The following is a 17383-nucleotide window of genomic DNA, read 5'->3' on the forward strand; positions in this document are numbered from 1 at the left end:
CTAAGGATATGCGCTAATATTATCACAAAGGACTGTTAGATAAGACAGTGGAAGGCAAAGATCACGAAAAAGCTTACGGAACCATGAAATTGTAGCAGCAGTGTAGGCAAGCTGACAGTACTCCGCTTCGGTTCTTAAACGGGAAACCCTACGTTGTTTCTTGGAGATCCAAGAGACAAGGTTTGAACCAATATAAATGCAATATCCACTAGTGGAATGCCGGTCATCAGGATCGCCGGCATAATCGGCATCAGAATAAGCAGTGAGAATAATGGAGCCAGGTTTATATGTAATACCATGAGAGGAAGTACCAACCAAATATCGTAGGATACGTTTGATAGCCAACCAATGGATAGAAGTGGGTTGATGCATAAATTGACAGACTTGGTTGACCGCAAATGCAATGTCAGGACGAGTGAGAGTAAGGTATTGGAGAACACTTACAACACTTCGGTATTCTGTCGGATCAGGAAGAGGGTCTCCATCTTGAAGGCTGAGCCTGCGACCGCTAACATCGGGGGTATGAACAGGTTTAGCTGTTGCCATTTTGGTACGCAATAGAAGATCCTGTACATATTTTTGTTGAGAAAGAAATAAGCCATCCGATGTCTGGACAATCTCCATGCCGAGGAAATAATTAGCAAGGCCTAAATCTTTCATAGCGAAACGACGTCCTAAGTCAGCAATCAACCGAGCAATATGAGACATATCATTCCCTGTGACCAAAATATCATCGACATAGATAAGCAGATAAATGCGTATAGAGCCATTAAGATAAATGAAAAGAGATGTGTCAGCCTGAGAAGGCGAGAAACCCAAGTCTTCCAAGTGCGAAGAGAAACATTGAAACCATGCCCGAGGGGCTTGTTTGAGGCCATAAAGAGATCGCTGAAGTTTACAAACATGAACAGGGAATTGGAAATCCACAAAACCAATTGGCTAGCGCATATAGACTTCTTCAGATAAAAAACAATGTAAAAATGCATTTTGAACGTCAAGTTGACAGACTGGCCACCGAAACTGAATGGATAGTGCAAGGATGAGACGAATGGTGGAATGGTTGACCATGGGGTTGAAGGTTTCACCATAATCGAGTCCAGGTTATTGATGGAATCCATTTGCAACAAGGCGGGCTTTGAAACGTTGAATAGAGCCATTAGAGTTCCTCTTGATACTGAAGACCCATTTGTTTGGCAAAATGTTCATTGAATAAGTACGGGGAACAAAGACCCAGGTACGGGGTCGTTGAAGAGCATTGAATTCATCTGCCATAGCCTGACGCCACTTAGGAAATTTGTTTGCTTGACTGAAACAAGTAGGCTCAATGAAAATTGTTGATGCACAAAATCAGTGAGGACTTTGGTATAACAGAAAGTGTTAAGTTTGTGACCTTCACTAGATTGCTTCAGTCATTAGTGTAGATAAGTATGTAACTGAATAGAGATAGGGAAGCAAACACAAGGTGTACGTGGTTCACCCAGATTGGCTACGTCCACGGAGTAGATGAGTTCTCATTAATTGTGAAGGGTTTACACAAGTATATAGGTTCAAGCTCTCCTTTAGTGAGTACTAGTGAATGATTTAGTAAAAATGACATTAGAAAATATTGTGAAAGAATGATCTCTATTTATAGAAGAGAGTTTCTAGTTTCATTCTGACATTAACACGTTTCTTGTTGTGATTAGCTTCTGATGTTGACACGTGTTGTGCTATGATTGGCTTCTGATGTAGGGAAACTTTTCTGGGTCCTTGACGGTATAAGGTTGATCGGTGCTCAGTAGTTTCGGGATTGGTCAAGTATGGTACAAACAGTGCTCCCCTAAGTTCCCGAGTGAGGGAAGTTCCTCGGTTGGGGACTTGCAATATCCAAGCCATTGAATAATCACGAAACTTCTAAGTACCGAAGTGTGGTATCATTTTCACTTGCCTTATCTGTTTCATATGTAGATGTGGCATCTTCTCTGGAAGTACTTTTCCTCCATCCAGGGGTGGTATCTTTAACCAATGAAGATGCACAAGGTAATGTATCAATTTCACTTGAAGCTTACTTGTAGTTTCAAGCTTGGTCAAGTGCGATACAAACCCTATAGTAGAAGTCCCCCAAGTCGCCAAGCTAGGAGATTTGCCAAATGAGGTAACATACAAGGTAAGCAATCAAACTTCTAAGCAAGCAACCTGGATCATAGGTTCGACTTCGGCTTCCGGTTGATTGTTCTCATTCTCCTTGTGTCGTAAACAGCAACCAAGATAAGGAGAAGCAAATGGAGAAAAGATGATATGAGATACTTTTGCTTTTGAAGAAGTAACTTTCCATAGGCTTATTCTTGAACTGGGCTGGAAGGTTTTCTGGTTTCCTCCAAAGTATAAGGCCGACTCAAGAATTTGAGGGTCAAAACAAGTCCATCAAATCTAGAGTACGTTCAACCCTGATGATATGAGATATTTTTGCTGTTGACAAAGTAGTGGATGTATCGGCACGTGTTCTGTTACGTTTGTCTCCATATGCTTCCTTGTATCCTTCTCACTTGCCCTATCTGTTCCTCAGGCAGATGTGGTATCTTCTCAAGAAGCATAAGATGTTGAAGATGAGTACTCAAGAGAAATGCTAGTAAGTAATCAGGCAAGGGGTTCCAGGCAGTCAGTTCCTGACTGGAAGCTTGATTCCAAGTATTGACTAATTGCTCTCTTTCTCCTTGTCTTGCAGGTAAGAACAAGGGCAAAAGAAAAGACAGGGAAAAAGCATGATATAGGATACTCTTGCTTTTGACCCTGATGATATGAAATACTCTTGCCCTGGTGTGGCTGGTTTGCATAGGTATTATTGGAGGGGGAAGAAAGCTGAATATTTCGATAGACTTCGTTGGGAGTGCCCTCTCAGATATGAGGAAAGGTTGATTATTTTTGCATGTCTGCCTGTCCGTGGAGGATGGAGGTCAACATATATAGGAGTCTCCCTAACAACAAGTAGTAATGCTATTCATTTACCCTTCTTGGTCATAGCAATGTAGTGGGAGCTGTAAGCTTCACGTGTTTTAACTTTGTCAGAGCACTTTGAAAAAGTGGTTTATGGTATCTGGAAAGCTGATATTGCGTGTGAATATTGCAAACAAGCTTTATCTAAGGAAATCTGGCTCTCGAAGTTCTGAGAACGGTGCCTATTTGGTTTTCGAACAAGCAATCTTGTCAGGGATCTGGCTCTCAAGATTTGAAAAACGGTGCCTTTTCATTTTTTAAGAAAGCAATCATGTTAGGAGTCTGGCTCTTGAGATTCAGAGAGCGGTGTCTATTCAATTTTTGAGAAAGTAATCTTGTTGGGAGCCCGGCTCTCGAGATTCGGAAGGCGGTGCCTCTTCGATTTTTGAGTAAATAATCATGTTGGGAGTTTGGCTCTCGAGAATTGGAGAGCAGTGCCTCTTCAATTTTTTAGCAAGCAATCTTATTGGGAGTGTTTTCTCGAATGTGAGTAAAGGTTGGACATTTTTGCCAGTCTGCCTTGCCACTGAGCACGAAGGTTGACACACATAGGGACTTTCCAGTTATCAAGCAGTGGTGTTGTTCTTTTACCCTTGTGGGCAATAGTAGGGTAGCTGGACCTTCAAAATTTATGTGTCTAAACTTTGTCAGAGATCTTTGGCAAAGTTATCTGTGGTACCCGAGAAGCTGATGTTGCGTGTGGAAAATGGTGCTTTTTTGAAATCTGGAGAATGGTGCATCTTCGATTTTTGAACCTACGGCCATGTTGCCCTTTCTTTTATAAGGGCACCAATTATGTGCAAGAAGTACATTCAGAGCTTTTAGGAATGTTTCCTTTATTTTTGTACTTCAGAGATTTATTGGACCTCATTTCTCTTTTATCATTTTTGAAAATGTCTAGCCCATCTGACCGTCGGTTTGACTTGAACTTTGGTGAAGAGGCAACTAGGTCTCCTCAAGACAACATATGGCCCACATCCTTCTTATCCCCTATTAGTCCTCTGATCGTTGGAGACTCTATAATGAAGAATGATATGACCCTGCGGTGGTGGTCATGAACCTTTTCACTCCCAAAGATAACAGACTACTTTCCAAACGGTCTGATGAGTTAGTTGTTAAGGATTCTCTGGCTTTCAGTGTTTAATGTGCAGGTTCTGTGTCTAATATAGTCCAACGCTTATTTGCTCGAACCCGCCAAGTTGAATCATTGGCGACTGACGTGATAAGTCTCAAACAGGAGATTAGAGGGCTCAAGCATGAGAATAAACAGTTGCACATGCTCGCACATGACTATGCTACAAACATGAAGAGGAAGCTTGACCAGATGCAAGAATCTGATGGTCAGATTTTACTTGATCATCAGAGGTTTGTGAGCTTGTTCCAAAGGCATTGCTGTACCGCGTAATGAAGCTCCAAATGATCAACCTCCAATGCCTCATCCTTCTGGGGTTCTGTCCAGTACTGAAGCTCCGAATGATCACCCTCCGGTGCCTTCTCTTTCTGGGGCTCTCCCGACTGCTGAGACTTCTTCTAAGCGACCTTTGTGAATGCTCCATCTTGTTTGTTTATTTTGACTCATGTATATGTACATATTTGTAACTTATCGGAGATATCAATAAATAAGCTTTGCTTCATTTCAACGTATTGTGTTAAATACACCAAAGCCATCTTCACTAAGTTCTTTGAATTTTTTCTTTTGTTGAAGCTTGTATGTTGAAGCTTTGTGAGTGAAGCATGTAAGTTGAGGTAGTGTTCTCTTAATCTCCCGAGTGAGGAAAACTTCTTGGTTGGAGACTTGAAGAATCCAAGTCACTGAGTGGTCGTGAGACTTCCGAGTATCAAGGTGCAGTAGCATATGGTAGGAGTCTCCCAAGTCTCCAATCGATGGAGTTGACAAATGAGGTGTCTTGCTAGTAGCCAAGCTTCCAAAGTAACAAAACTTCACCATTTTCCTTTCTAAGTGGTAACCCAAAACTCCTTCTTCATTTATATTTGTTATGAAAGTTGTTAGGTCCAAAGAAGAGGAAGCCTAGGCAATTTTTTTTTTTCGAATTTTCGAATGTTTTTTTTTCTTCTAATTTTCGAATTTCAGAAAAAATATATATATATATATTTTAAGCCTTGGTGTTGAAGCTTTGTAGGTGAAGCTTTGGGGTTAAAGCTTTGTTGGGTAATATGAATTGATTTTGCTTCACACTATCTTGATCAAGAGTGTGTGAAGCTTTTGTAGGTGAAGCTTTTGTGTTGAAGCTTTGTAAGTGAAGCTTTTGTGGGTCAAGCTTTTGTGGGTGAAGCTTTTGTGGGTGAAGCTTTTATGGGTCAAGCTTTTGTGGGTGAAGCTTTTGTAGGTGAAGCTTTTGTGTTGAAGCTTTTGTAGGTGAAGCTTTGGAGTTGAAGCTTTGTAGGTAAAGCTTTGGAGTTGAAGCTTTTGTTAGGTACCATGAATTGATTTTACTTCACACTATCTTGATCAAGATAGTGTGAAGCTTTTGAGAATTTGTAGTTGTCCTCCATTGATGAAGCTTTTGTTGGTGAAGCTTTTGAGTTGAAGCTTTGTAGGTGAAGCTTTGAAGTTGAAGCTTTGTAGGTGAAGCTTTGTACGCCAAGCTTTGGAGTTGAAGCTTTGGAGTTAAAGCTTTTGTTGGATACCATGAATTGATTTTGCTTCACACTATCTTGATCAAGATAGTGTGAAGCTTTTGAGAATTTGTAGTTGTCCTCCATTGATGAAGCTTTTGTTGAATTTCCCAATTTCCTTTTTTTTTTTGGGGGAAAATTAGAAATTTGAAAATGTGGGAGAGACAACATATACAAATTTTGCTTCCACACTGTTGAGCAAGAGATTGTGATGCAAGCCACACCTTGTAGTAGTCGAAAGTTTGGATGAACCATATAAATTGAATTTGCTTTGAACAGTATTGATCAAGAGTGTGTGAAGCTTTCTACGAGTTGTAGTTGTCCTTCATTGATGAAGCTTTTGTTGGCACCATAAATTGGTTTTGCTTCACACTGTCTTGATCAAGAGTATGTGAAGCTTTTGAGAATTATGGTTGCCCTCCATTGATGAAGCTTTTGTTGGCACCATAAATTGGTTTTGCTTCGTAGTGTCTTGATCAAGAGTGTGTGAAGGTTTTGAGAATTGTGGTTGCCCTTCATTGATGAAGCTCTTGTTGGCACCATAAATTGGTTTTGCTTCACACTATCTTGATCAAGAATGTGTGAAGCTTTCTACGAGTTGTAGTGTTTGCATTGTTACAAAGGAGAAATGTTTGAAGCAAATGCAAGAGGGCTGAATAGCTTGATCTTCGTATGCCATGCACTGAAGTTGTTATTGGCTTGCAATAAGACTTTGTTGGTGACTATAACTCTTGTTGGGCATAAGTACTCCCCTAGTTAAGTTGTAAAACTTGAGGGTTTTTTATTATTTGTGAATGTTAGGAGTTTACATGTACAAGTTATACCACTCATTTTCTGGTTGGCAGAATGAATGGTGAGTTGCTTTCATCACTTGGTTGGTGGTACTAATGTGAGTTCATTTATCACCCTTCGTCATATTTCATCACCTGGTTGGTGGCATGAATGAGAGTACGGGTTGTACATTTCATCACCTGGTTGGTGGCACAAAGATGTGTTCCTTCTTCACCTGGTTGGTGGCATGAGTGGCAAGTTGCCAAATGATATTAGAGTACAAATTGTATATTTCATCACCTGGTTGGTGGCATGAAGGAGAGTACGGGTTGTACATTTCATCACCTGGTTGGTGGCATGAAGATGAGTTCCTTCTTCACCTGGTTGGTGGCATGAGTGGCAAGTTGCTAAATGATATTAGAGTACGGGTTGTACATTTCATCACCTGGTTGGTAGCATGAAGAAGAGTACAGGTTGTACATTTTATCACCTGGTTGGTGGCATGAAGATAAGTTCTTTCTTCACATTTCATCACCTGGTTGGTGAGAATAAGGGCAATGTGTCGAGGCACATTATATCAAGTGTCGAAGACACAAAGTTGTTGAACCCTTTTGAAGCACAGTTGGCTTATGTATGGATGTGTTGGAATGTATGATGTTTATGTATAAATGTGTTGGAATGTATGATGTTTATGTATGAATATGTTGGAATGTATGATGTTTATGTATAAATGTGTTGGAATGTATGATGTTTATGTATGAATGTGTTGGAATGTATGATGTTTCTGTTGATTGATATGAGTGATGCTTATGAATGTTTTGCTATACATGAAGGTATCCATGTTTTTGATATGTGAACCATGTTGGTTGTAACACTTAGTATCACATACTTTGTGTCAAAGTACGCATGTTGAAGCTCTAAGTTGGAGTATAAGGGTAGGTCAGCGTAGACCAAGTGTTCCAGTAATAGGAACGCAAAAGACTCAGAAGAAGTTGTCTGAATTCCCTCTTCTTTAAATATTTGCCGAATGGCTTGTGTGATAAAATGTCTCAAGCGGTTGAGAGTCAAAACATTTGTAATGTGTATGCCTTCTTATAATAGCATTTCCTTCAGTACCTAGTCCTCCATTTTGAAAGAGTGAGGCTTGGCCCCATAGTCATAATAGTCGATGGTACGTTCACCCATGGTTGTCTTGATACGAACTTTTATCCTTCTTGTTGTAATGGGCTTGTTGAGAGTAAAAATCATTCCTCTTACCAAGAGACAAATACGTTTGGTGACTTAGTGAGTAGCTAAATGAGGCAGGAGATGATGCAATGGGTGTCTGAATGGCCAATATCTCCTCACTTGGTAGAACTTGACTTCCACTTCCCACTTGTTGATAGGGGTTAACCATATGGGGGTTCCCTTGGTATGTCCTTGTTTCGACGGAGGCGTGGTTGTAAGTCTGTGCCATTACCTCAGAGTAAGTCTTCCAAGTGTTAACATTGATCATGTACTTAAAGGCGGTCTTGTCATCTGCCTCAACGCAGCGAGAATACTCATGGCTGAAGCGACCAGCATACTCTCGTAGTGACTCGTTCGGCTTCTGGTGAATAGTGTACAAGTCATCTACAGAATGCAAGTGATCGGTCTGAAAGATGTGTTGAAAGACAAACAGTTTCCTCAGTTCCTCAAATGAGTCTACTGTCTCAGGTGAAAAACAGCAATACCAGTTTAGAGCTCCGCCAGAGAGGGTGGAAGGGAAGAGAAGACATCGCTCTTCGTCGATGTGCATCCGATATGCCATGGTAGACTCAAAGAGGTTAAAGTGTTCAATTAGGTTCTCCCTTCCAGTATAGAGTTGTAAACCAAGCTTTTGTTTTGTCTTCGCTTGAAGGGGGTGTCGAGGATCCTTTTTGTGAGAGGGTCAGGCCTGGGTTAGTTTCAGTCAGGTATCTTGGCCTGACGTTCGACCTTCAACTTGTTTACTTCCTCAAGGAGTTGTAGGACAAGAGGGTCTTGAGTGGAGTCATGTACCACTGGAATTTTCTTTCGTAAGTCTCCATCGCCTCTTGGAAGTAGGAAAGTTTAAGCAAGGGCGTGTGGTTTTTTCTTTGACTCGCTGTACTGACTTCTAGGGCAAGTCTGTCAGAATACCTCAGAGTCCCATGTACCTTCATGTTCCTCTGGGATCTGTCGTTCATTCCCTAGATTGGAAGCTGGCCTGGGTCGTGGGAGGGGACCGAGTCTTTCATAAACCTTTGGGTCATTGATTTTCAAGCATATGTGGAGGGGATTCTCTTGACGTTGCTTTAGGAAGTCTCGGCAGTCATGTTAAACGGCTTTCGATCCTTCCAACCCTTTTGCAAGAAAGTGTCTTCCTTCACTTCTTCTGCTTCGGGTCGAAGCATTTAGGTTGAGAGAAGTCTTATATTGATCAATGTTTTGATGATTAACTCGCTCCTCATCAGGGATACCCATATCGAATGGAGGTGACCCTCCTAGTTGGGGGGCACCCAGATGATGGTTGATTTCCACATGGGCAACGAGCTCGCGTGTTTGAGTACGCCTAGTTTCTTAGAGCGTCTCAAAGAGCTTCTCATACTGCTCTTAGATGACCTCATTCTTCATTGCTATCTTGTTGTTCTGAGCTTCTAGCTCATCGACTTTAGCTTGAAGAGCAACCCTCTTTCCTTCCTTCTTTCGTTGCTTCGCACTAGGTGCAGGAGATGTGTCATTTTGTGTATTGTGGCTTCCTTGGCTCCCCATATTGGGGATGGATGTCTGGTCAAAAGAGAGTGTACGAATGGTGGAAACCAACTTGGCAAAGCTGAAGAGAGTGGGAATAAGTGTCGTTCCCACAGACGGCGCCAAATGTTGATGCACAAAATCAGTAAGGACTTTGGTACAACAGAAAGTGTTAAGTTTGTGACCTTCGCTAGATTACTCCTGTCATTAGTGTGGATGAGTATGTAAATGAAAAGAGATAGGGAAGCAAACACAAGATGTACGTGGTACACCCAGATTGGCTACGTCCACGGAGTAGAGGAGTTCTCATTAATTGTGAAGGGTTTACACAAGTATATAGGTTCAAGCTCTCCTTTAGTGAGTACGAGTGAATGATTTAGTACAAATGACATTAGGAAATATTGTGAGAGAATGATCTCTATTTATAGAAGAGAGTTTCTAGTTTCATTCTGACATTGACATGTGTCGTGTTGTGATTGGCTTCTGATGTTGACACGTGTCGCGCTTTGATTGGCTTTTGATGTCGACACGTATCACGCTGTAATTGGCCTCCTAGTTGGAGGGAAACTCTTCTGGGTCCTTGATGGTATAACGTTGACCGGTACTCAGTGGTTTCAGGATTGGTCAAGTATGGTACAAACAAAAGTATTAGTAGGGACAGAATAATCCGCATGATGAGCACATTTGGAATTAGACTTAAGATTACCAGCTTTACTCCGAGTCACCATAGGGTGAGCATTCGTGGCTCTTACCGAAGACGTAGCGGGGATAGGTGGTTATGTTAAGGAACTTTGAGAAACAGATTAGGTATGTGTAATTAAATCAGTAACAGGAAAGGGTGCAAAGCATGTAGGATGATGGGTTTTACGGTGATAAACTTGTAGAGGAGTAGGTGCATTTGGGTTCGGGATAGGGGAGGATTGGGTTGTAGAATTATCAGGAGGTGCGACTGGGTTGGTGGAGATGACGGCTGAGGAAGAATTGAGTAGTGGGATTAGGAAATGGTAGGGTCGGATGAGTTGGATTAAGAGGCACCGATTCATATATTAATGGCATTTGGCTAGGAGAATCAGGAATTGGTGATGTTAGATTGGTTGGATTTGTAGGCACCGACTCAGAGGTGGATGGCTGAATGTGGTGCGTATGGATGTGGTTGTTAGATTGTGGGTGGACACATGGCAATGGCCCAATAATTTCGAGTGCAGAATCCAAGGATGAACTTGTCTTTCAGGAGGTAAGAGTAGATGATAGCTCAGAAAATGGAAAATTTAACTCATAAAAAATAACATGGCGTGACAAAAAAATTTTGTTGGTAAAAATGTCTAAGCATCTATATCCTTGGTAATTCAAAGAATACCCTAAAAACACACATTTGGTAGAACGATAACGTAGTTTATTATTATTGTATGGACGCAAGTATGGAAAACATGCACAACCAAAAGTTTTCAAAAAAGTATAATATGGTTTTTTGCCAAACAATTTGTGGAAAGGAGTATCATAATTCAAAACTTTAGAAAGAAGACGGTTAATTAAGTATATCGTAGTGTGCATGGCCTCGGCCCAATAAGCAGGAGGCATCGACGCTTGAGCCATCAAGGTAATCCCAGTGTCGACAATGTGACGATGCTTACACTCCGCCAAACCATTTTGCTCCCAATGGTGAGAACATGAAAGACGGTGATGAATCCCATGTTGAGTCAATAAAGCTTTAAATTGAGCACTAGTATATTCGCCCCCCCATCCGATTGAAACATTTTAATTCTAGTAGAAAATTGATTCTCAACCATAGTCTTAAATGTAACAAAAATGGAGTAAACCTCAGACTTTAAACGCATTGGAAAAATCCAAGAATAACGAGAATAATTGTCAACAAATAAAACATGGTATTTATAACCACTAATAGATAAATTTGAAGAATTCCACACATCAGAATGAATGAGTTCAAGAGGACGAGAGGTAACAGACAAGGATGGAGAAAAAGGAAGTTTAATACTCTTGCCTAAAGGGCATGAGTGACAAACAAAATTATTCGTAGAGGTTTTGCCAAATAAAGGCAATTTATTCCTAGAAAATAACAATTGTAAAACTTGAGATGAGGGATGACCAAGGCGTGAATGCCAGACATCGCCACCAACACGAACACCTAATAGTGCTACACGACCATGAAAAGCTTTTGATGAGTGAATGGGAAAAACACCATCCCTACTCTTGCCCCAAAAAAAGATCTTTGCCGTCACCGAATCCTGAACAAAGAAACAATCAGGAAATAAGGTAATGAAGGACCTATTATCTTTCATAAATTTATAGGCAGATACAATGGAGGTAGAGGCATTAAGACGGTGAATAACATCTTTCAATTTAAAAGTCAGGTTATTGGATGATAAGGTTGAGTTACCGATATGACTAATAGGCAAACCTGTTCCACCAAGCACACCACCGACGATATCATTGCCACGATAATCTCGGGTAAGAGTGAGTTTGCCCAAGTCATTTGTGATGTGAGAGTTAGCACCGGAATCTAAAAGCCAAGGTTTGTCGATTTGAGCGGATTGAGTCACGGATTGAGCCACCATGGCAGTGAGGCGATTAGAAGGAATACACCCTTCATACGCCAAGTTCATATGGTCATAACAATCAATGGCAGGGTGCCCAAGACTACCACAAATTTGACACTTTATGCGTGACTCACTAAAGGTTGAAGAAGATGAACCATTGTGCTGATTTGCGGCGGAGCCTAAAAGACCTGCAGCTAGCTGACCACGATTAGAATTACCTTGATAGAATCCACCATTGCGTTCACCACGATGAAAATTTCTAGAGGTATGAGAATTGCCTCTATAGAAGCCACCCCTGTAAGAAGAGTGACCATCATTACGAACGGAGAATGACCAACCACCCCGACGAGAGAAATTGCGATTCCGAGAGGCCACCATAGCTTGAACGGAGTGATTAATAGGAAGAGTCAAATTGGCAAGACGCAACTCAGCAGAGAGGATGAGGGCTTCCAAATCAACATAAGAAACTGGGTTTTCCCGAGCTTAGGCAGCAGCAACGGTATTTTCGAACTTGGTCACAGCAACAAGATCGGCATCAGTGATTGGTGACCCAACAAGTGCCAGATTGTCAGCAAGATAGTGGATGCAATCCAGATAGTTAGCGATGGAGGAATCACCACGCTTGGTTTGGAAGAAGGTTGTACGAAGTTGGATGATGCGACTCTGATTGTGAGACGCATATCAGTGTTGCAAAGCAACCCAAACATCACGAGCAGATTTGTAACGGGCTGTTGCAGATAGAGCCTGTAGGCCAAGAGACCCATTGATCCAAGAAATGACCAATTGATCTTTTTGAATCCAATCCTCATAAGTAGGATTGACATTGGCGGTGAGGTTTTCCAGTATCATTTTAAGAAAGTGGGTAGGGCATTTGGATGATCCATCAATAAAATGCATCAAATGACGACTCTTGAGAACGGGTACAATCTGAGCGAGCCAAAAAGGGTAGTTGGTGGTATCAAGTTTGAGAGTAATGGCGTGGGAAACATTGGGGAGGGTGGAAGAATTTGTAGAATGAGGATTATTGGTAGTGGCAGCCATGAGTAAAAAATAATAATAATAATAATGGACGATAAGTCAAGGGCTCTGAGATACCATAAAAGATTAAGTGCTACTGAAGATAAAGCACACACAGGTTTTGGTTGAATGTTTGGGATACTCTTCATTGATCTCAGTATAAGGTATTTATACAATTTCACATAGACTTTACAGGCGTTGACAACTTGTACAAGGAAAGATTTTACAATTAAATATGTGCATACAATTAGAAAGCTTAATAAGGTAAATGAATGTGATCATGATTTCATGGGCTGATGAGCTTGATTCACTCCATCTTGTCTATCATGGCTCTGATACCAAATTGTCATATCTTGGCCCAGGCCCCCACCACATCTCGTCTCGACTCCACCATAGCACGATATTGTCCGCTTTGGGTCCCGACCACGCCCTCACGGTTTTGTTTCTGGGAACTCACACAAGAACTTCCTAATGGGTCACCCATCATGGGATTTGTGATTCCGCCACTCTAGCGAGTTTCACCACCCATCACCACCCCTAATATACTCCATTTGGACCCAGGAACAAAGCCCAAACAACCTTGAAGGCATCGGAACACCGGAGATGACGAATCAAGAACACCCAAAACCTAGGGTTCTGACGGGTTCGAGTGAAATTGAGGCTTTTCCCGGCCAAATTGGCCTTAGTCACAGGTATGAAAGTTGCTCTACTCACTGAGATCTTCATTTCTGTAAAGTTTGAGAATTTTTAGAAATAGTTGAATTTTCCGGCGAGTCGTGACGGCAAACCGCCACCCACGGTGGCGCGTGGCTAGGGGGTCATCGATGCTATTTTTAGGCTAAATTAGATACCCAGAGCTCATATTTGATATCCGTATGACGTAATTTGATTGTTTGAACTTAGTTTCATTACGATACCTTACTTGATCGAAATATGAATCGACGATCCGACCGTTGGATCGTCACCAAACTTTAATGTATGATAGTGCGTAATATTTATGGATATTAGGAATGTACGGATCAGGAATCCGTCGTATGGATCTTCCCGAATTGGATTTGTAAGTTCACAAAATAAAACGTTAACCGCCACTTGAAATTGCAATTGGCGGAGAGCTAGCCGTTGGATCGTAATGAAATTTTAGGATGATGTTTTAGAAGCATAATGTGGATCTTTGGTAGTTACTAATCAGAAATCCGAGGAGTGGATCTTCCGGATCGAGTTACGTAAGGTTGTGGACCCTACAGTCGATCTTTAACCGACGGTTGACTTTTAGTCAATAGGTCTCAAATCATTCTAGAACGTCTCTAAGGATGTGTTTTATGTAAGTTATATGTTTGATTGATACGAATTCTAAGATGTGGTTTGATAATTGTCCTAGGTGCCGATTGTTCGTGATGTCTCGATATTAGTGCTAAAGAGTTATGAGTTGTAGCGAGGACTCCAGGTGAGTAAGCTTTTGTTTTCTATATATACTTATAAACGTTTTACGATTCCCATAAACTATTTTAAATGAATTTACGATTTAAATGCCATATGAATTACATTACATGTTAGTATATACATTAGTTATGCATATTGTTGTTTGGCGCTGCGGACGCTCAGGTAAATACCAGGTGAGTATATATTTATATTGATGGTAATGATGGTAGTGTGTATGGTTATGATGAGTTGCATTAGAGCTTAATATCATGCACCCCAGTGTTAGTGCTCCGCCCGAGATCAGAGCCTAGCCTTCACGTGATCGTTCACCTTCCGCACCACACATTTACCTTGGATCTAAGGCAGGTGCCAGCCTGTCATACAGACCACATTAGGTGGTTCCGACTCGTAGGTGACTTGCGATACTTCGCACAGCCTTCACGTGATTGTAGCACTTGAGCGTATTTATTTACACTTAGTCTGTCGTACAGACCACCTCAGGTGGTTCCGACTTGTGTGCAGGATTTGACTAATAAGATATAGACACAACCGTAGAGGTCACGTTAGGTGACTCCGGCTGATATGTCATTTTATGTTGATTCATTTCACTTGGCTTACTTATGCATTATGGAGATGATTGGCATGGCATACATGCGGGTTTTGCTACTTTCGAGCATGGTTTTTTTTTATGTACTATTTTCTGAAAAATTATACGAATTTTATGATGAGGGGTTATTATTATTATTTTGGAAAGAGAAATGATTTTTAAAAGCTTTGTTTTTGCCCACTCACATTTTCGGTTTTGCACCCCTCCAAGTTTCAGCTGCTGAAGGTTCTTATCGACGATGATTCATGCAATTCTTTGTATAGGTGGCTACTTCTGAGGGTATGATTCTTGCCCACACTAATGTACTTTACTTATGCTCTGACGTCGCGTGTGAAATGGGTTCACACCTGCTCACCGCTCACTCTAGTAATTAGACGTTTTAGGTTTAAATTTATTCATATTTTCCACATCATTATACTTTATAGCTTCGTCACCTTTCAGGTGTCGACCAACACAGCTCGATTCGGAGTCCTAGTGGACATTCCGGGTCAGGGTGTGTCATACATCCTGACCAGTCAACGGGCTCGAGCATGTAACTCCATCACATTCTTGTTCATCTCCTTTATAATTAAGTCTTTTGTCTTCCTCCCGACCACCATCATCCTCTCCGTTATATTTTCTCCCACCGGTATCATCATTTGTCAAGACACGATTTCCACTTCGAATAATTTGGTACTGTTGCTACTCAGAAACCAAATTATTCATTGAGACATTTCGTCAAATAGATTACGTGCAAGAGTGCACTAGACAACTACGTTGAATTTGAAGCTTGATCTTGAAACCCCAGACTGTATAGATGAAAACCCAAAACTAATTCATCTTGAAACACCATTCATCTTATGTCCCTAAAAAACCGTCTACAAATTTGTTGTCAAAATTTTTTCAGGATACATAAAATATCGAGTTAATTAACTGATTTCCAAAAATATTGCGGATATGGTTCCCTATCGTTTCCTAATTTTTTGGATATTTTCATAGAAATATCGAGCATATGCAAGATATTTCAAACATTAGTTTTATATGAGTACTCTATTTAAAAAATGGAGGGAGGGGAAAGGGGAAGTTGATAAATATTAAATAGTGATGATACATGCTTCAAAGCATATTTTAGTTGGATAGCACATGGTGTCACAACTAAGAAGATTTTCCTTTAAATTTGTATTTTCCCTTTTTGATAAAAGAACTCATATTATTTTTTATGTCATTTACCATTGCACGTCAAGTCATCCCTATAGGTTTTTTTTAGAATGGGACATTTGAAATTTATATTTGTTTTATCAAATTTTCCCATAGAGGATAGTGGGCTTTAAAGTATTTTTCTTTTGTCTCAAATCATGGAGCAACTAATAATATTAAAATGGGAGGGTCTACTTGCCTTTATTAGTGAAAGGCCCATTAAGTCTCAAATAGGCCAATCATTGTTTGTTGCCATGCAACTTGTTTTTGTTGAATTTGCACATGATTCGTGTGTAAATGGGGATTGCACCCGACACACTTCAACGGTATATCAAGTATCATAATACAAGTTATTAGATACTTTAAAGAAAAAATTTAACTACTTATATTACGACACTTAATGTACAGATCGAATTTTCGGCATACTGAAAAATTTCTTCTTACACATCCTCTAATACAAACATCAATTTTGTGTATTAAAAGATATACATGCAAGGAGACTATTCGACCAAACAAAAAAGGGACCAGAATAGTGAGAAGAAAAAGTTGAAGTAAACATTGTCTTGTTTGGTTTTCATCAAATCCAAAAGCATCCGAACAAGATGATCAGTTTGATTCAATTTTGGTTTCGTCTGATTAAATTCTGTTTTATTTGGGCATGAACTCAATACTCATTAGTCAAATTAAGATCGGTTTGGTAGTACTTATAATGGTTAAAACACTTGCAAAAATGTTTACTTGAAAAAAGATAATTGTTTAAGAATAAGTGCGTGTTCAAGAAGTACTTCTAAAATTCTTTTATGTAAAGTACTTGAGTATTAATAATATCACGTACTTCTACTACAAGTGGTTTGAAACATGAGCAGAAATACTTTGTATGAAGGCACGTATCTAATGAGAAAGACTTGCTTACATATGTCAAGACGTAAATATGACATCTTAAACTAATAAAAGATCTCCAAGTACTTTTATTTTGTCAGACATTTCACGATGATTTAGGACACCACTAAATTGGTGTCTTTATTTTATGTAAGTCATCTAAACATGCCTAAAAGCCTTGTGTCGATTTATACTTGAGAAAACAACTTACATGACACTAGATGTCACGGGTACACATTAGCAGTGTTGTCATATCCTATGAGTCATTGCCTTAGGCCATCTCCAACCATAAGGCTAAACATAGCCTCATCCAAAATTATAACCCTGCAAGAAATTATTTTTTAATAAATAATGTTAAGATATATTCATACACTATCTTCAACGAAGAGACTAAACTTAAGTCCCTTAATAATTTATTAGTTTTAAGTTTATTAATGAACTTGGGTCCAATTTTTTTTTTTTTTTTTTTTTGTCAAACTAAGTTACTTTCATTAAATAAAAAGACTAGTACAAGGAAAAAAGAGCCCAAAAGGCAGCCCATAACCTAAATATAAGCTCAACAGGGACAAGCAAATACAACAGAAAGCCTAAAAGGACCCATCTGAGAAACAACAAAAAA

At 40.1% G+C, this 17383-nt stretch overlaps 1 protein-coding gene across 1 annotated transcript; it reads right to left on the reverse strand.

Annotated features, from left to right (window-relative positions):
• Positions 1 to 1157, reverse strand: LOC108174997 (uncharacterized mitochondrial protein AtMg00810-like). The gene is made up of 2 exons (XM_017336663.2): positions 1086 to 1157; positions 1 to 888 (listed from the first exon to the last, which is right to left on the reverse strand). Exons 1-2 carry the CDS (start codon positions 1155 to 1157, stop codon positions 1 to 3), a joined length of 960 nt encoding a protein of 319 aa, XP_017192152.2.
• Between the last annotated feature and the right edge of the window lie 16226 nt (positions 1158 to 17383).

Source organism: Malus domestica, chromosome 10, assembly GCF_042453785.1.
Source record: "Malus domestica chromosome 10, GDT2T_hap1".
Taxonomy (NCBI): domain Eukaryota; kingdom Viridiplantae; phylum Streptophyta; class Magnoliopsida; order Rosales; family Rosaceae; genus Malus; species Malus domestica.

Bases quoted from the DNA above. Each gene is read 5' to 3' on its own strand.
- LOC108174997 (XM_017336663.2), bottom strand. From the start codon at position 1,157: ATGGCTCTATTCAACGTTTCAAAGCCCGCCTTGTTGCAAATGGATTCC. The intron at 889-1,085 runs GTGAAACCTTCA...TGTAAACTTCAG, and splicing joins ATAACCTGGACTCGATTATG to CGATCTCTTTATGGCCTCAA.